This window comes from Bos indicus x Bos taurus, chromosome 3 (genome assembly GCF_003369695.1).
Source record: "Bos indicus x Bos taurus breed Angus x Brahman F1 hybrid chromosome 3, Bos_hybrid_MaternalHap_v2.0, whole genome shotgun sequence".
Lineage (NCBI taxonomy): Eukaryota > Metazoa > Chordata > Mammalia > Artiodactyla > Bovidae > Bos > Bos indicus x Bos taurus.
In genome coordinates, this window is record NC_040078.1 from 70,269,883 (window position 1) to 70,290,456 (window position 20,574).

The 20,574-nt window shown below is 38.7% G+C and overlaps 1 protein-coding gene across 3 annotated transcripts in view; it reads left to right on the forward strand.

Annotated features, from left to right (window-relative positions):
• The window catches only part of ERICH3 (glutamate rich 3), a 120,021-nt gene that overhangs the window by 64,296 nt on the left and 35,151 nt on the right, over positions 1–20,574 (forward strand). For all 3 annotated transcript variants that reach the window (XM_027536872.1, XM_027536873.1, XM_027536874.1), the window contains 3 exons: positions 1,720–1,900; positions 8,454–8,640; positions 17,640–17,941. In XM_027536872.1, coding sequence (XP_027392673.1) covers positions 1,720–1,900; positions 8,454–8,640; positions 17,640–17,941 — 670 coding nt within the window. The remainder of the gene's footprint in view (positions 1–1,719; positions 1,901–8,453; positions 8,641–17,639; positions 17,942–20,574) is intronic.

The following is a 20,574-nucleotide window of genomic DNA, read 5'->3' on the forward strand; positions in this document are numbered from 1 at the left end:
GCTTATCTCCTAGAAGCTCTCAGGACTACCTGTGAATCCATGCCACTTCAGAAAGTATTGCTTAACGAAGTGGGATGTTCTTATTTAATCCTCCACATCATTAAATGCTCTAGTGGGAGCTTGGAGCTGGATTTGCCTTAGGCTGGTGATTGTGGGTTGGGCTGCACACGTGCGTGTCACAGCTCCATAGTCGCTCAGGCAAGAGCAAACATGGGATGACTTTGCAACTAGGAGCTGGGCCTGCCATCATACCTATGCTTTCAACTGTGATGCAGAGTGAAGTTTCTAGTCTGCAGAGAATTATCCAGTTTGCTGATTTGCTGTCATGGCTCCTGAAGTCCCTGAAATAGTTCCCTGGATTATCTCTCTATTTGGGAGCTCTGTCCACAGGCAAGACAGTGCACTCAAATTTTAAATCTCAGACTGTCATTTGCAGAATTTCATCAAATTTACCTCCTCTGGTTTTTGTTTCAAAGAAATAAAAGTGAATGAAAAAAAAGAAAGAATACTCCAAGGGAGAAGGAAATGGATTTAGAGATAGAAGTATTATAGAAGTTCCTTCAGAATTTTTTTTTTTTTTGAGCTTTGTCATTCTCAATAAAATGCATGTTTCCAAGGCATCTGTAAGTCAATGAAATCAAACTCAGATCATTGCCTTGGATTCACTGAAAGCTGGTCTCTTCACATTTTTCATTTAGCTAAAAATTGACTTTTAGAAAAGTGAAGTAGATTAAAAGTAATGCCTTGTATCTGTATAGTTCTAGCAGCCTACAATATTCTTACTGGGACCTCTTGAAGTCTTTCAAGGAGCCATTCTATTTCACTGCCTCTTCTTCCTCTTCCTTTTCTTACTTCCCTTTCCCTGTCTTCCTCTTAGAGGTTAGGCAAACAGTGTGCTTATTCACTACTACGAAAAAATACTTCAGAATATAAACCAGGAGGTAAGGCTTTGGATATTTAATCTCACATTTGAGTTTATTGTTTATTTTATACATAATTTAAATTGGTCAGTGCCATAGAATATCAGATAGGCTTATGAGGTGATATTTTTTGGTTGGATGTATTGTTTGCTATTTAAGGCTAATATTGATAGTGTTGGTTTTTCATTGAACTGAATGGCTCCTATTAAACTGGATAATCCCAAATATCTGACATATATTATTCCTGATCCTCAGGGTGACTGCAGGAATAATCAAATGTATGTCTCTCCCTCTCACATAGAATAAACACAGGGAAGGATGTCTTGTCAATGCACAAACATAAAAAGATAACACTCAATTATAAAAACAATTGCTAAATCACAGTGAACGTCAATTTGGATTAGAAGAAAATTATGTCACCAATATTATTTAATTAATTTGATTTAAATTTTTATTTGGGAACCAGCTAAAAGAACCGAGTAGTTTTCCTCTTCACATCATTGATGTTTTTGTTGCATGAAAAAAAGACACATACGTGAGCTAAAAGGTGACAAACTTTGTCCAGATGCCCAGAATTTACATTAAAAATACAAAGCCAAAGTGTATGTATGTTATAATTGTTAAGAGTATTTATTTTGTAATGGGGTTGACTTTTTGTGCACTGTATATGTTGACATGTTATAAAGGTTTTTTTTGCTAGGTACCTAAAAATAGCCTTTTGTATTCTTTGTATTACAATGTCTTCACATTCTGATTAGAAGGAGATTAGTTAATAAGTCCCCCTTTTTGTTTATTCTAGGATTCAAGAAGGATTCATAAAACACCACTACATAGTAATGCAGCTATTACAATGATCTATTTGGGGAAAAGTGTGCACCTAGCTTATGATCACTCAGATTTCCGGGATGAAATAAAAGTTTATCAACAGCACTGTGGTGGAGAAAACCTGTGTGTCTACACAGGCAAGCTACTTGAAAAAGGTACACATAAAATGTGAATTTTTTTAATTGCTTGCAGTTGATGCTATAGATAAGCTATTGTTGATATAATATCAAAATGACTTCAATCACTGTATGAAATTATGCATATCCAGGGACTTATAAACCAGCTGCCTAAAAGTAAATCCAGATTTACTGCTCCATGATTGAAACTGAAGCAGCAATTACTCTTGCAGATTGTGGAAGAAAGAATTTGGAGTGATTTAACCCAGTAACAGATTAATCTTGAGATATAGATATATGATCATTAAAATGTTGCATGAATAACTGTCCCCCAAATTACAAGTTAACTATTTGGCTTGCCATAGTGAGTTATATCATACATTATCCTAAGAGAAAAATATTAGATTGGCAATTTGTTCTTTAGAAGTATGCTGAGATAAATCACAAATCCAGTAACATTCAGGATGGACCACACCTAAATAATGCAGTACAAAATTTGGCTAAATGCTTTTATTACATTTTCATTTCCCTTTGATTATAAATCCATGTTTGTTAGCATAAGATAATTTTTATATCCAATATCAGTTCAGTTCAGTTCAGTCACTCGGTCGTGTCCGACTCTTTGCCACCCCATGAATTGCAGCACGCCAGGCCTCCCTGTCCATCAACAACTCTCGGAGGTCCCTCAAATTCATGTCCATCACGTCGGTGATGCCATCCAGCCATCTCATCCTCTATCATCCCCTTCTCCTTCTCCCCCCAATCCCTCCCAGCATCAGAGTCTTTTCCAATGAGTCAACTCTTTGCATGAGGTGGCCAAAGTACTGGAGTTTCAGCTTTAGCGTCATTCCTTCCAAAGAAATCCCAGGGCTGATCTCCTTCAGAATGGACTGGTTGGATCTCCTTGCAGTCCAAGGGACTCTCAAGAGTCTTCTCCAACACCACAGTTTGAAAGCATCAATTCTTTGGTGCTCAGCTTTCTTCACAGTCCAACTCTCACATCCATACATGACCACTGGAAAAACCATAGTCTTGACTAGATGGACCTTTGTTGGCAAAGTAATGTCTCTGCTTTTGAATATGCTCTCTAGGTTGGTCATAACTTTCCTTCCAAGGAGTAAGCGTCTTTTAATTTCATGGCTGCATAGGATTTCACATATTATACCACAGTGTTTTTTGGTCAATATTTAGTTCTGTGGAACTGCAATTAAAAGGAAGTGTTTTTATAGGACTGTATTTGTTATTTCCTTGCTTAAGAAACTCTTTAGAAAGTGATAGAGTTTTTACTGATTAAAAGAAATATTTATATTTGGGTAATCCAGATATAGACTTAGAGATTGAAAGGAGGAGTTGGAAGTAAGCATGGTGTTTTTACTTTTGACTTTCTGATTTCCCTCATCAATCAAAAACAGTGACTATTAACTTAAAAAAGTTCTAGAACTTAAAAAAAACTATACATATTTAGGGATAAAATATTGAAAACTTTCCAACATAAGAAAGGATAAACATTTGAATGTTGGTTTTAACTTAGAGGAAAATATTATATATTATAATTAATTATATACATATCAAATTATATAATGAACTATATAGTTTTATAATGAAAAAAATTTTTCTTTATAAAAGTGTAAAAAGTTTCTTTTAAAAAATAATGCTAGAAATTATTTTTCCCATTTTGTGTACTTGCCAGAAATAGAATTTACTTTGTTTTATTTTGTCATAGCATTTGAGAATTTGTTCCTTTTATTGTGTAGATGAGAAAAAGGAGAGGCCTCAGAGGTACCGACCTCCCCGAGGTCACACTCCCAGCTCTGACCGGGGTTGAGAGCTGATTCCAGCCCTCCCCGCCGCTACGTGCAGGGCCCTTGTTTAGTACTAAATACTATCTGGCCCCAGTTAGCTATTCTCAGTAGCAAAGTGTTTCAAATATTTTTATAATATGAGGGCTATGAAACCCCTAATGATAAATGATTGCACTTATTTTTTGAAAGTGTCATTTTCAACTATTAATTTAGAATTTCTAAAATTAGCTATAGCCTCAAATTGGAATTAACATAATGAAAATTTTCCTGGGTCTTGGATCATGCTTTATTCAACAGAATTCATATCGAATGGCTTTTTGACTGTTGGAAAATGTATATACAATTGAAAAAAGAACAAGACGGCTGAAGGATTTTCTGGGAGATGATATACACTGTGTGATAAGATTGCAAAAGGCTACTGGAGAGTGTTACTCAGCTGACTGTTATTTTGCGTGCATATTGATCCTAGGACTGACTTTATGTTATGTCATTGGACAATCTTAAATAATAGGATGGAATGGGGACTTAAATAATTGAATCCTGTCCACACAATAATTTTATCTCAGCTTGCCCTTGATTGCTAGGAAAGTTCAAACCTGAAAAAGTTGGGTGGCTTCAAGTTGACTTGTAGTTCAGCAATCTTAGCAATTTAACTGGACTGAAAAGAATCTGCCCATCTGCCCTTTTACAAATCAAAGCTGTGTGTGATTCAGTGAAATGTGAATAGGTTTTTAGATTTGTGCTTTAAGAAAAAGGGCCTTTAGCATTATGCTTGGAGCAGTAAACTCATTAAAAATGTGGCATTTGTTAATTTGTCTTGCTTTTGGATGAGCATAACAATACAATTAATTATTTAGGAACATAGCAAGTGCATCTTTCATTATCATAGTGATTCATGATGTCTTGCAGTTTGATTTTAGACATCAGGCCATAGATTGATTGTGTATTATGTACACCTGTGAAGTCACAGAATATTTTTGCTACTTGTAAAGAGTACAGTTCTTCACAGCAGTTTTATTTACCATTCATCCTTTCAAATAAGGCAGAAGTTGGCCTCCTGGGTTCATGTAGATATCAAGAACAAAGTACCTTTTTTCTGGCTCTCTTATAATCCCTTTCTGCCCCATTTTCTTGTATTTCCATAACCTGATCCTGTTGTAACTATTTGTGCATCGCTCACTACATCTTCACAAGCACAGGAGCTGCTTCTCTGGTCCTCCTGCCTCCTCCTCCCATCCCCACCACACACTGTTATCTGATCTTTTCCTGTGCTCTTTTCTTTGTAACAGGACAAAGAATTTTAAAATCAAAACTGTATTTTAAATTCAAATCTTACCCATCTTTTAAGATTCAGATTAAGGTTGTGAAGTTTTCTCAGCTGACTTCTATTCTGTTTTATCCCTCTCTCTTGATTGATCATGGTTCTTTGTACCTAAAACTGAAGTATCTTATTGTACCTTGACTTATGTTAACTGTTTTTTTTTTTTCTTGCTATTATATATTGATTTTTTTTTTTAATTTAAAAATAGGTGTAGCTTGCATTCCATAAAGTTCATCCACTGTTAAGTGGACAATTCACTGATATTTAGGAATTTTATAGGGCTGTGCAGTCATTATCTTTGTTTTCCTTTGTGCCCACGCTTTGACAATGAATCCTCACTCTCATAGGCAGCCCCAGGGTAGCACTGATCTGCTTTTAGTTTCTACAGGTCTGCTTTCTCTGGACCTTTTGTAAATGAAATCATACAATAGGTAGGATTTTGTATCTTGCTTCTTTCAGTTAGCATATGGAGTTTTAAAACTTATTATATATAATTTTTAAAAATTTAATTAATTTATTTTTTGTTGTTGTTTAGTTACTAAGTTGTGTCTGACTCTTTGCAACCCCATAGACTGTAGCCCACCAGGCTCCTCTGTCCATGGGATTTCCCAGCAAGAATACTGGAGTGGGTTGCCATTTCCTTCTCCAGGGGATCTTCCTGACCCAGGGATCAAACCTGTGTCTCTTTGATTGGCTGGTGGATTCTTTACCATTGAGACACCTGGGAAGCTGGAGGATAATTGCTTTACAATATTGTGTTGGTTTCTGCCATACATCAACATGAATCAGCCATAGGTATAGTATTTTTGAGAGTCATCCATTGTAGCATTTATCAATAGTTGCTCTCTTCTCATAGCACTGAATATATTCTATTTTGTGGATCTACCACATTTTATTCATTTACCCAATTGGTGGACATTTGTATTGTTTCCCTGGTGGGCTTCCCTGGTGGCTCAGAAAGTAAAGAGTCTGCCTGCAATGCAGGAGACCTGGGTTCGATCCCTGGGTTGGGAAGATCCTCTGGAGAAGGAAATGGCAACACATTCCAGTATTCTTGCCTGGAAAATACCATGGGTTGGCTACAGTCCATGGGGTCAGAAAGAGATATGACTGAGTGAGTTCACTTCACTTGCACTTTTCCCAGTTTGGGACTATTATAAATCATGCTGCAATGATTTACAAAGACAAGATTTCTGTGTAAACATCAGTTACCATTTCTCTTGAGCTACATCCTAGGAGTGGGTTTGTTGGCTTTCACTTCCTGAGAATGGGTCACACCCTCTCCAGTTTCTTTTTGAGGTTTTTTTTTTTGCTGTTGTTGAAAACTTGACATTTTAGATCATGTATTACAGCAGCTGTGGATTCTGAATTCCACTTTCCCTCTGGAAAGTTATTCTTGGTTTTGTTGTTGTTTAGTAGCTTATCTAGAACAAATCTGAAGTTCATGCCCTCTTTCATTGGTATAGCTATTAATGTCTCTGCTCTGATTATTTTTAATTTTGTTTATATTTTTTAGGCTAATCTCTTAGGCTTGTCTCTGTATTTTCATAGTTTAGTGATCTTCCAATGATTTGTCAGAGTAAACACTTTGAGCCAATATACCCTCTGTCTTCTGCCAATGAATCTCTCTGTATGTTTATTAGTTTCCTGGGGCTGACATAGAAAATGCTCCTAAATTTGGTGGCTTAAAACAATAGAAATTTATCATCTTTTGGTTCTGGAGGCCAGAAGTCTAAAATTAAGGTCTTAGCAGGGTCATGCTCCCTCTAAAAGCTTAAGGGGAGAATCTTTCCTTGCCTCTTCCAACATCTGGTGATCCTTAGCAAAATCCTTTGTGTTTTATGGCATGCAGCTCCATCACTTCAACCTGTGCTTCTGTCCTCACGTGTCATTCTTCTCTGCGTATCTGTGTGTGTGTATCCTCTTCTCTTCTTATAAGGACATCAGTCATTGGATTTAGGACAAAACAAATTCTGGATAATCTCATCTTGAGCCTTCCCTGATTATATCTACAAAGACCCTATCTCAGAATAAGGTCACATTCTGAAGTTCTGAGTATTCATGAATTTTTGGAGGGCAATATTCAACCCACTATAGTGGGTTCAGGAGTACATTCAAAGTTCAGACAGTTTTCAGGTATGTTTCAACTTTTATTTTCCACCAGGCTCTCATATTTCCTTTGTACACAGGTGCAAGCTCCCAGTAGGACAGGGATGTGTAAATAGGTTGGGCCTACTTCAATCCATGCTGCTTCCAGTTAGCTGGGGATGTGTGGAAAGCTTATTGAATGTGTCTGTGACTGCCTTATTGCCTGTATCTCCCTGTTAAATTTCTGGCTAGTCTGCTGACCTGTTGCTTCCTCTAATTAGAACTACAATCTCATGGTTAGAAGAACCTCTGACCTTCCCTGTTAATTTGCTTCTGAGATTGTAGATTATTACTCATAATGCCACTGACCAAAGTTTTTTAGTTTTTTTTTTTCCAAATCAAGTCATCCTCCACTGACCGTGAAACTGCAGTTTACTTATGGCATGTTCTTCCCTGCTAGAGGACTTCCAGGTAGTTCTAATGGTAAAGAATCTACCTGCCAATGGAGGAGACACAAGAAATGTGGGTTTGATCCCTGGGTTGGGAAAATCCCCTGGAGGAGGAAATGGCATCCCACTCTGGTATTCTTACCTGGAGAATTGGGTTTTGGAATGTCTAGGGTGAGACTTCTTCAAAGAGCACTATAGAGACATGGAATGATTAAAACCTGTTAATTACAAGCAGTGGTTCTTAATTTATTGGTGAGACTTTTGGGTGGGTAGGGGATCAAGAAAGGATCTCAAATCTAGGCAGAACTGAGAATGGACTAAGGATAGAATGATTCTGCCTCATCCATATATGTATCAGGATGTTTTGAGTCACCACTAAAAAATAAATGTATTTAAAAACACTACTGAATTAAAAGATAGTCATATAGAAGCATCACTGAGCTCATAGTCACCTTTCATTACGTGCTTTATTGGTAGATAGCATAGCAACATAGAGGTGTGGAGTCCAGAGAGATGTTTGGATTCAAACACTGACTCTCCTACTGTATGATCTTGGCTAAATTACTGAATCCATCTAAACTTAAATTTCTGCATTATAGAAACTGATGATGGTAGTATCTACACTTCATATGGTTGTCTAGAAATAATACATCCAAAGTAATCAAGCGTAATGTCTGGCCATATTAAGTGTTCATATAATTTTAGGTTTTATTATTTTATTACAAGTCAAAGAGTTTTATAATACCTTGGAGTATTTGTTATACTATATATATGTAAAAGAATGTGTTTTTGTGATTAAAAATTGTCCTCAAGTAAAAAAAAAAGGAGATCTAGAAAATAATATTGTATTTATCTACCAGAAAAATGTGATTTAGAACACGTTAGTTCAAGGTCAGTTGCTTTCACTAATGTATTTCCTTTTTAAATTCCAGAGACCTTTCAGTTTATTTCCAAAAGGCACCAAGGTTTCCCGTTCAGCCTCACCTTTTTCCTGAACGGGATACAGGTGAACAGGTTAAGCTCCTGCTGTGAATATAAGCATCGAAAAGGTTCCAGACTTGGAGGCAAACGAGGCTACTTCGGGTTTGTGTGTGTCGAGAGATCATCGCCTTGTTACAAGTATGGAAACAAATGTCCTTTGGGAGAGGGCAGGTTTTGCTACATGCTCCTTTGTATGCTTTTACTGATGTATTTCTCAGCACAATTTGTTAAGAATCATATTAATGTAGATGAGCCTAAAATATCTAGGGTTAAGGTTGTTTATCACAATCCTGTGTGTTGTATTTAAAATTATAAGATGAAAAGTAGATTTTCAGTTGTATTATATAGTGGGGATAAAAGCTGGTGGTGTTTCAAATTCTATTTCTTTTCTACCCCTCCCTTTCCTCATGATGCTTAAGTTCTGTTTCTAAAGGGAAAGAGGGAGGCTTTTTTCCCACCTCATTCCTTGTAGTAATTGATTTTGGGTTGAGCTCCAGAGCATGTGTCAAGCATCCAGCTTATACAATTGGATATTATAGGTTATGTGTATTAGAGTTATGCCTGCATTATTGTGTAGCCCAATGATCATTTTCATGCCACTAATTTCAATCTCAGGTGTAAAAAAATACATGTAAACAGGTCAGTTCTGACTACTATTTATCAGTTTTCATATTGGACATTCTATTTGAGATCAGTACATTTTCTTGTAGGCTTTGTTTAACTTTCTCCTGAAAGTACTCATGGAAAATTAATTGATTCTGTGCCAAGATAGAACATGGGAGTAAGCCAATCAAAGAATCTGACCCATGGAGCGTCTTCTGATTGGGGAAGTGCAAGTAATATACCAATAAATCAATGCCAATATACCAATAGTACACCAACCAATTAATGTATGTTATTCAGTCATCCAGTCATGTCTGACTCTCTGTAACACCATGGACTGCAGCGTGCCAGGACTCTCTGTCCCTCACCATCTCCTGGAGTTTGCCCAAGTCCATGTCCATTGCATTGGTGATGCCATCCAGTCATCTCATCCTCTGATGCCCACTTCTCCTTCTGCCCTCAATCTTTCCCTGAATTAGGACTTTTCCAATGAGTCAGCTGTTTGTATCAGGTGACCAAAATAGTGGAACTTCAGCTTCAGCATCCGTCCTTTCAAGGACTGATTTCAAGAATATTCAAGGTTCATTTCCTTTAAGATCAACTGGTTTGATCTCCTTGCTGTCCAAGGAGCTCTCAGGTGTCTTCTCCAGCACCACAGTTCTTCGAAGGCAGCAATTCTTTGGTGCTCTGTCTTCTTTTAATATATATGAGATGGTAATAAACATAAACACAAGATAAGGTAAGGGAGATAAAAGGAATAAAGGGTCAGAAGGCAGTATTCTATTATGTAGGATGGATAACAAAAGCCTCTCTGATGTCTTTCAAGCAGAAACCAGAAAAAATGTTCCCTTTTTAAAATAGGTTTTCAGGTAGAGGAAAAGCATAGAGAAAGTGTGTGAGACAGGATTATGCTTGGTGTATGTAAGCTTGTGTGGTCAGAGCACAAATGAGGAATGGGACAGTGATAGAAGATGAGGTCAGAGAGACAGTGGGGTCAAGTCACGCAGAGTCCTATGGTCACTGCAAAGACTTTGACTTTTATTCTGAGGGGGATGGGAAGCCTCTAAGGTAGGTTTTGAGCAATGGCCTGTCATGATCTGACAGTAGCTCTTATGGAAAAAATAAACTAGGGAGGGTGGGGAAATGGTGGAAACTACTTTAATCTAGAGGCAAGACAATGGTGGAAAGAGTTATAAGAAATTAGGTTCTAGATGAATTTTGAAGGTAGGGTTTATAGGATTTGTTGATGGATTGGATGCAGGGCATGAGATAAAGAGCTGAGTCAGAGTGATTGAAAGGTTTTTAGCCTAAACAACTCGAAAGATGCCCAGTTAACACAGGAAAGACTGGAAGATATAGGTTTGGGAGTGGAAGGAAGGCATTTTGGTTTTAGATACATTGAGTTGGAGTCAAGTAGAAATGTTGAATAAGTAGTTGGATCAGTTAATCTGTTGTCTGGTGAGATGTCCAGGCTGGAGATATAAATTTGAGAATGGTTTACATATGGATGGCATTTAAAGTCATAAGATGGGATAAATCTGCTTAAGAATGGAAGGCAGAAAGAGAATATGTCTGAGTAATGAGCTCTTGTCACTTTCATTCAAAGGGAAGGAAGATAAAGAGGAACCAGGAAAAAAGCCTAGGGAAGGAAGGCCAATGATTAGACAGAGAACCTAGAGAAAGCAATGTCCTGGAAATGAACAAAATGTTTAAAGAATTAGGCATGATCAACTGGGTCCAAGGTGTGGCTAGGTGAAGCAAAGTGAAGACTCTGGATTGAGCATGGTTTGGTAATGTGTTGGTTACTGGTGATCTTGACACAAGTTGCTATAAGGGAGTGGTAGGAATGCACGTTTGATTGGAGTGGGTTTAATACACAATTGGAGAAGAGCTGAGGCCAGAGATTATAGACAGCTCTTATTAAAGAGTTTTGCTCTGAAGGATGGAAATTGGGTGGCAGCCAGGAGGGAGGATGCAGGGGCCCAAGAGGGACTTATTATTTTTTAAGATTGGAGATATTATAATATGGTTAAAAGCTGATAGATAGGATTAATACCTGAGGAAGAAAAGCATTGATAAGGCATGATATAGAGGGAGATATTTAGTGCTTGAGTAGATGAGAAGAGATGGGACCTGGGGCTCAAATGGAGGTATTAGCCTTAGATGAAGTAACAAGAAGAAAGATGGCTATAGGGCAGAAAGAGATGTAAACTGGTGGATGTTTTTGGACCACCTGGAAGTTCTCTGCTGATTGTCTCTATTTTCTGGTCAAACAAGAATTTGTCAGCTGAGGTTAAGGCTAAGGGAGGAAGAATCTGGAAATTATAGGTGAGAGAAGAGGTACAAGTGGCACAGTGAATGGTCTAGGGCAAGTGGTAGGAATGCTGAGGTGTACTTAGGCCATGCCTGCAGTTGCTTTTCTGTTCCAAGTCAAATACGCATTCTCCATATTTGTGGGCAAGTCATTTAACACATTTCTGTTTAACTCGCAGGAAAGCTAATGAATTCTCATACAATCACGCATGTGTGAACACGTAGCACTCACTGGGAATTGCTGTATAAATCCAAGCTATAAAATGTTTGGTCCTAAACACTTTCTATGGAGGTTTAATAATCAGTACCCAAATCTGATTGATGGCATCTACTCTTCTATTCAATTCTTAGGAGTATCTGTACAATTCTTTATATGATTTCACTTGGTTTCCTCTAGCTTCTTTCTTTGAAATGTTCAAGCTGGAAAAGATTGAAGGCAAAAGGAGAAGGGCATGCAGAGGAAAAAATGGTTAGAAAACATCAGACTCAATGGAGTCTGATGAAAACATGATTCAGTGGAGTCAATGAAAACATGACTCAATGGACATGAATCTGAGCAAACTCTGGGAGATACTGAAGAATAGAGGAGCCTGGCATGCTGCAGTCCATCAGGTCTCAAAGAGTCAGAAACAATTTAGAGACTGAACAACATCAACAAATAAAATGGTTTTGATATTTAAGAGTAAAGTGTATTCAGTCAGTTCAGTCACTCAGTTGTGTCCGACTCTGTGATCCCGTGGACTGCAGCATGTTAGGCTTCCCTGTTCATCACCAACTCCCAGAGCCTAGTCAAATTCATGTCCATCGTGTCAGTGATGCCATTCAACCATCGCATCCTCTCTTGTCCCCTTCTCCTCCCACTTTCAATCTTTCCCAGCATCAGGGTCTTTTCAAATGAGTCAGTTCTTCGTATCAGGTGGCCAAAGTATTGGAGTTTCAGCTTCAGCATCAGTCCTTCCAATGATTATTCAGGGCTGATTCCTTTAGGATGGACTGGTTGGATCTACTAGCTGTCCAAGGGACTCTCAAGAGTCTTCTCCAACACCACAGTTCAAAAGGATCAATTCTTTGGTGCTCAGCTTTCTTTAACTCTCACATCCATACATGACTACTGGAAAAACCACGGCTTTGACTAGATGACCTTTGTTGGTGAAGAAATGTCTCTGCTTTTTAATATGTCTAGATTGGTGATAGCTTTTCTTCCAAAGAGCAAGCGTCTTTTAATTTCATGGCTGCAGTCACCATCTGCAGATTTTGGAGACCAAAAAATAAAGTCTTTCACTGTTTCCATGTTGATGCATCTATTTGCCATGAAGTGATGGGACCAGATTCCATGATCTTAGTTTTCTGAATGTTGAGTTTTAAGCCAACTTTTTTACTCTCCTGTTTCACTTTCATCAAGAGGCCCTTTAATTCTTCTTCGCTTTCTGCCATAGGGGTGTTGTCATCTGCATATCCGAGGTTATTGGTATTTCTTCCTGCAATCTGATTCCAGCTTGCACTTCATCCAGCCCAGCATTTCTTATGATGTACTTTGCATATAAGTTAAATAAGCAGGGTGACAGTATACAACCTTAATGTACTCCTTTCCCGATTTGGAAAAGTATGTTGTTCCATGTCCAGTTCCAACTGTTGCTCCTTGACCTGCATACAGATTTCTCAGGAGGTAGGTCAGGTGGTCTAGTATTCCCATCTCTTGAAGAATTTTTCACAGTTTGTTGTGATCTACACAGCCAAAGGCTTTGGCATAGTCAGTAAAGCAGACATAGATGTTTTTCTGGAACTCTCTTGCTTTTTCCATGATGTTGGCAATTTGATCTCTGGTTCCTCTACCTTTTCTAAACCCAGCTTGAACATCTGGAACATTCACGGTTCACACACTGTTGAAGCCTGTCTTGGAGAATTTTGAGCATTACTTTGCTAGCGTGTGAGATGAGTGCAATTGTGCAGTAGTTTGAGCATTCTTTGGCATTGTCTTTGGGAGTGGAATGAAAACAGACCTTTTCCAGCCCTGTGGCCACTGCTGAGTTTTCCAAATTTGCTGGCATACTGAGTGCAGCACTTTCACAGCATCATCTTTCAGGATTTGGAATAGCTCAACTGAAATTCCATCACCTCCACTAACTTTGTTCATAGTGATGCTTCCTAAGGTCCACTTGACTTCAGACTCCAGGATGTGTGGCTCTAGGTGAGTGATCACACCATCATGGTTATCTGGGTTGAAGATCTTTTTTGCATATTTCTTGTGTGTTCTTGCTACCTCTTCTTTATATCTTCTGCTTCTGTTAGGTCCATAACATTTCTGTCCTTTATTGTGCCCATATTTACATGAATGTTCCCTTGATATCTCTAATTTTCTTGAAGAGATCTCTAGGCTTTCCCATTCTATTGCTTTCCTCTATTCCTTTGCATTGATTCCTGAGGAAGGCTTTCTTATCTCTCCTTGGTATTCTTTGGAACTCTGCATTCAAATGGGTATATCTTTCCTTCTCTCCTTTGCCTTTTGCATCTTCTTTTCTCAGCTATTTGTAAGGCCTTGTCAGACAATCATTTTGCCTTTTTGCATTTCTTTTTCTTGGGGATGGTTTTGATCACTGCCTCTTGTACAATGTCACAAACCTCCATCCATAGTTCATCAGGCACTCTGTCTCTCAGATCTAATCCCTTGAATCTATTTCTCACTTCCACTGTATAATTGTAAGGGATTTGATTTAGGTCATACCTGAATGGTCTAGTGGTTTTCCCTACTTTCTTCAATTGAAGTCTGAATTTGGCAATAAGGAGTTCATGATCTGAGCCACAGTTAGCTCCCAGTCTTGTTTTTGCTGACTGTATAGAGCTTCTCCATCTTTGGCTGCAAAGAATATAATCATTCTGATTTCAGTATTGACCATCTGGTGATGTCCGTGTGTATAGTCTTCTCTTGTGTTGTTGGAAGAGGGTGTTTGCTATGACCAGTGCTTTCTTTTGGCAAAACTCTGTTAGCCTTTGACCTGCTTTGTTTTGTACTCCAAGGCTGAATTTGCCTGTTACTCCAGAGAACTCTTGACCCTCAACTAAAATGCACAGTTGTCATAGGACATTGGTTTCCAGCGTTTTGTTAGCTTCATAATAATTTCTCCAAATGAAATCTGTGAATGTCCCAAGTAGAACATGTGGTATCATTTGATGTGTCCATGCTGCAGCTCAGGTGAAAGTCAATTCAATGCAGATTGGTTTAAATGGGGCAGGGTTGGACCAGTGAGGCCTACAGCCTTGCTTGTTTGGTTCTACTCTACTTGAGATGACTTTGTTTATTCCAGAAGCACCAACACTGCAGAACTCCGGTAAAAGTTAAAAGTATCCCTCAGGAGATTGATATCACTTATAATATTCTGTAACTTTTGTCACACCCATAATAATACCTTTCTTTAGTTATTTTGAGAGATGTGCTTTCCTTCTCCCAGTTTGTTAAAAATGAAGTTCATTTTAATTCATTTAAAACATACTGGTTCCTTGAACTTTTATTATGAGAAGAAGGGCAACTAAAACAATAGGGAGTTCTATTTTTAAAAAGTGATTTGGAATTACCTGTTTTGAGGTCCTTAGAAAACAAGAAAAGTTCAGCAGTGTTCATTACCAAAGTATGGAGGTTCCACACTGGTACCCATCCCTCAATCATGGGACCTCTTTGAAGAGGCATGGTAGTTATTTTCAGTTGCTAAAGTGAAACACAGGAAGAAAAATTGCCTAACCAAGTAGAACGCATACTGCTTTGAGCTTCAGTAATCAGAATCAACACCTCAAATTATACTCAGAAGTCAAATAGGTAGTCAGTGACGAGGAGAGCACAGATGTTACTCACTTTGTTTGTCTAATTCCCTTAAGCAGATGGGCCATAAAACGTCTGCACAGGCAGTAGGGAGGCATCAAAGCCTCTACACAGTCACAACATAAACTAAAAGTAACAGCATATCAGAGGCTCCAAATCAATGGATTTGGTGTTGCCATTGATAAGGGAAGAACAGCTTGAACAGAAGGCAATGCGAGTAATCATAGTCTTTGAAGATTCATGACACCTTTATTCCAAGGAAAGCAATGTGCTAAGTATATCATCATTATAGTTGAGAAATACTTTATCATGCTAATATGGGTGAGGTAAGTGTGTTCTCATTATCCCATTTTTCACGGCCCCTGATAGTTACTTTGAGTGCCTATCCATTTAGCCTTATTTTATGGGGAGATAGTGAAAGGATAAGTGATTAACTAAGCCCTCATATTTGCTACTGCTAGCCTAGGGATGGCTGAAATTTAGCACGATCTTCATTTGAAGAGATTGCCATTAGTTTTGATTCACACTGAGACGGTTTTCAGATTTTTACATATTGTTTTGATTCTTCCTGGACTGACAAGTCTTGACTACATTCTAATCCCACTCTAATTGGCTCTGTTCACCATGAGTTGTGTGACATGGAGAGAAATAACTGGGCAAAGTTCTAGAGGAGGAGTAGGGAGACCAGTAACTACCAGGAACCTGTTTGGGGTTACAGATTGTCTCTAGGCCTTGGTAAAAACTTCTCACTTTGTGTTAGTCTCTGGTGAGAGTGTGAGTACTTGCCCTGGTGGTAAGCCCGGCCGTGTGACATTTGTCTGTGTAAGCAGTCATCTGAGAAGACTGTGAGGTGATGGAGTCTAATAGTCGTGAGCGGAAATCCAGTTTCATCACTGACCTGCTGGGTAAAACTGGGCAAGTCATGGAACCCTTAAAGCCTCAGTTTCCTCGTTTGTAGAGTGATGATGATAATTCTTAATTGGTCTGTAGGGGAATGTATCCTATAAGATCATGTATACAAAGTACCTAGCAAAGAGACTGGCACAGAAGGAGCACTTGATACTTTTATTGTTATCATAGTCACTATATTTATTAATGTGTATTATCATAATTACAATTCCTATTTTGATATTATCTTGAGAAACAGGAAAAAACTATAGAAGAATTTATTGATCTTATCTTTTTTATAACTGATTTTTAAAAATATTTTTTAATGTCTTAATACATTCATATCATCTGCTGGCTCACCAGATTTGAATTTGAATGACCATATGACCTCTAGAGATCACTGCCATTTTCAAAGCACAAAAACTTATTGCAAACAAAAATCAACAAAAGATTGTGGTACAGGTTTCAAAGTTGTTATGTGTTATTTGCTCAGTTGTGTCTCTTTGCAACCCCATGGACTGTAGCCTACCAGGCTCCTCTGTCCATGGAATTCTCTAGGCAAGAATACTGGAGTGTGCTGGCTCACCAGATTTGAATTTGAATGACCATATGACCTCTAGAGATCACTGCCATTTTCAAAGCACAAAAACTTATTGCAAACAAAAATCAACAAAAGATTGTGGTATAGGTTTCAAAGTTGTTATGTGTTATTTGCTCAGTTGTGTCTCTTTGCAACCCCATGGACTGTAGCCTACCAGGCTCCTCTGTCCATGGAATTCTCTAGGCAAGAACACTGGAGTGGTTTACCATTCCCTTCTCCAGAGCATCTTCCTGACCCAGGGATTGGAACTCAGGTCTCCTGCTTTGCAGGCAGATTCTTTATTGTCTGAGCCACCAGGGAAGCCCACAGGCTTCAAAAGACCATATTAAAAGTAATGATGACAGTTCTATTACAATAAGCGTTCAGGCTCCTGAAGTATTTGTTTAAAAGGTGCGAAAATATTTGACTGTGTTTCTTAAAAAAAAAAAGTCAGTTATTTAGATTCAACTTTTTATATAAGTCTTTTTTTGATTGTGATGTTGGAATAATACATTATCAAAGACTGAATGACGTCTTCTGATAACTATTATCTCAGCTTCCTTTTACTGATAAACCTGAATGTCCATTTATCACATAATTCTAATTTAAAGACTTGAATTTCTATCTCTCTACCTGACTCTATTATAGAGCCAAAAATATACTTTAAGGCACAAAGCTTAGTTTGAGACTATAATTCATAGTTATTAAGTTGCTTCCTTTTCTTTTTTATTATTGTAGGTAAAACTAAGAATTTTTTTGTGTTTACTTGCAAGATTGTTATATTAATAAGTAAAAAGTAGTTAATTTGTAATTAACTATGTATACTATGATAAATATGTTTCTTGTAACATTTCTTACTGGGATAAGAGAAGTAGTTTAAAGATCTTTGCGGTTCTGCTGTGCATAAAGATTAATCACTCTTTATGTTAATGTTTTTCCTAGGTGCATTATTGCAATGGGCCTTGACAAAAAAACAACTTCTCCAAAACCCAGGAAAGAAAAGAACGCTGAGAAAAAAGAGGGACAGAAGAAGGGTGAGGGGAAACTGAGAAAGGATAGAGAGTACCTGATACCAAGAAGGAGAGAGATGGAGGGGAGCAAAGCCTCAGCTTCAGCTATTGTTTCAGCTCAAGAACTACACGCAGGGCTCAGTGAAGTGAGAACTGCTGTGGAAGAAATGGAATGTAAAGAAAAACCAGGGCAAGATGTCTGGGAAGATGACCAAGAAAACATATTTAAATACGGTAATGCATGACACGATTTTCTTTTGTTGTTGCTGTTCTTTTGTTGAAGTCTTTAGAATGTAATTATGAAAATTTGCAAAAATATCCATTAAATGTTGTTACTCAGTTTTGATCCTCAGGCAACTCTGTTGCAAGGAGGACTCTCCCTGATCACCTTCCTCCACTGTTTTGTGAGGAGTTCTATGTGAGTTGGGCTCCCCTTGTTGAGTTGGGCTCCCCTTGTTGAGTTGGGCTCCCCTTGTTGAGTTGGGCTCTGCTGGTAAAGAATCCACCTGCAATGTGGGAGACCTGTGTTCTATCCCTGGGTTGGGAAGATCCCCTGGAGAAGGGAAAGGTTACCCACTCCAGTATTCTGGCCTAAAGAATTCTGTACAGTCCATGGGGTCACAAAGAGTGGGACACGACTCAGCGACTTTTCACTTTCACTCTGTGTGAGTTGTCTTAGAGGAGGGCTGCCTAACTCCAGGAGGTTGGAGGTGCTTGTAGGGGAGTCAGGGAAGAGTTTGTATCTGTATGGGCAGAGGCTCTGTTTACTTCTGCAGGGAGAGACAGAATTTTGCCTATTTTTTTCAGTATCTGATATATTTGAACTGTGGTGTTGGAGAAAACTCTTGAGAGTCCCTTGGACTGGAGATCCAACCAGTCCATCCTAAAGGAAATCAGTCCTGAATATTCATTGGAAGGACTGATGCTGAAGCTGAAACTAATACTTTGGCCACCTGATGAGAAGAACTGACTCATTTGAAAAGACCCTGATGCTGGGAGAGATTGAAGGCAGGAGGAGAAAGGGACGACAGAGGATGAGATGGTTGGATGACATCACAGGCTCAATGGACATGTGTTTGAGTAAATTCTGGGAGCTGGCAATGGACAGGGAGGTCTGGTGTGCTGCAGTCCATGGGGTCACAAAGAGTTGGACATGGCTGAGAAACTAAACTGAACTGAACTGAACTGATGTATTTGCTTTGATGAAATTGATACTTTGGCATCAGGAAGGCACAGCCTGTATGATTATACAATGAAAAAATATTCCATAACTGAAAACATGTGAAAATATAGGCCTGGGGTCCTGGAGCCTGTCTGCATTTCTTGTTTTTTTATTTTTTTCTTCTCTTGCCTTCCCTCTCCTCCCCTCCCCTTCTCTCCTCTCCTCCTTCCTCTGCATCTTCTTCCTTCTAATCCTCCTCTTCTGCCTCCTTCTCCTCCCTTCTTTCCCCTTTAAACATACACACACACACACATATGTATGTGTGTGTATATATATATCTCTTTACCTTATATGGATATACACACATCCTCATCTTTTGATGTTGTTGCTGTTGTTCAGTCACTAAGTCATGTCCAACTCTTTGCAACCTCATTAACTGCAGCATGCTAAGCTTTCCTGCCCTCACTATCTCCCAGAATTTGCTCAAACTTGTGTCCACTGAGTCAGTGATGCCATCCAACCATCTCATTTTCTGTCACTCTTGTCTCCTCTTGTCCTCCATTGTTCCCAGTATCAGGGTCTTTTCCATCAGGTGGCCAAAGTATTGGCGCTTCAACTTCAGCATCAGTCCTTCCAATAAATATTCATGGTTGATTTACTTTAGGCTTGACTGGTTGGATCTCCTTGCTGTCCAAGCGACTCTCAAGAGTCTTCTCCAGTGCCACAGTTCAAAAGCAATTCTAAGACATTTCAGACTTCCTTATGGTCTAACTCTCATATCTGTACATGACTATGAGAAAAACCAAAGCTTTGACTATATGGACCTTTGACTATATGGACTACATTACCTTTGCTACAAAGTAATGTCTCTGCTTTTTAATACACTCTCTAGGTTTGTCATAGCTTTCCTTTGATGTAGTAGATATTATTACTCTCTCCATTTTAAGAAAATAAGGCTCAGACATACAGAGAGAAAGTAGCAGAGCTAGGATTCATACTGTAGGAAAGGAAAAATGGCTTTCCCTCTACCCATCTCAGGTTCATTAGCTGTGTCCATGTAAATAAAACCAATAGGAGATCAAAAAGGGCAAACAGAAGCGTGTTAGCAGGTGCATTGTGCATATGGATGGGAGCACTCAAAGCTGAGTAACTCAAAGTGGTGGTTAGAACTTGGGCTTATGTGGCATCTAACAGAAGAATAATACATTTTTTTCAAGAAGTGACGAGGCAAAGGAAAAGAACTTTGAGCTTTCAGGGACAGCAAATTGTGGGAAAGCAAATATTATGTGGAAACTAACATTATATAAGGGCTAGTTTCAGTGAAATTTATGTTGATTTCTTTGGTGCCAGCTCTGGGCTGTTAAGGATCAGAGTTGCCTCCTATGATTAACTTCTGTCCTTCCTGGGAGAGAGGAAAGGGGAGACACCTTCAAAAATTTATGTCCTGGGATTCCCTGGTGGTCCAGTTGTTAAGAAGCCACTTTCCAATGTAGGGTACATGGTTTGATCCCTGGTCCAGGAAGATCCCACATGCTATCAGGGGCAGCTAAGCCTGTGCATCCCAACTACTGAAGCCATGTACTCTAGAGCCCTTGCTCTACAATAAGAGATGCTACCGCAATGAGAAGTCTGGGCACCACAAGTAGAGAGTAGCCCCCGCTCTCGGCAGCCAGGGAAAGCCCTCTCACAGCCAGGAAGACCCAGC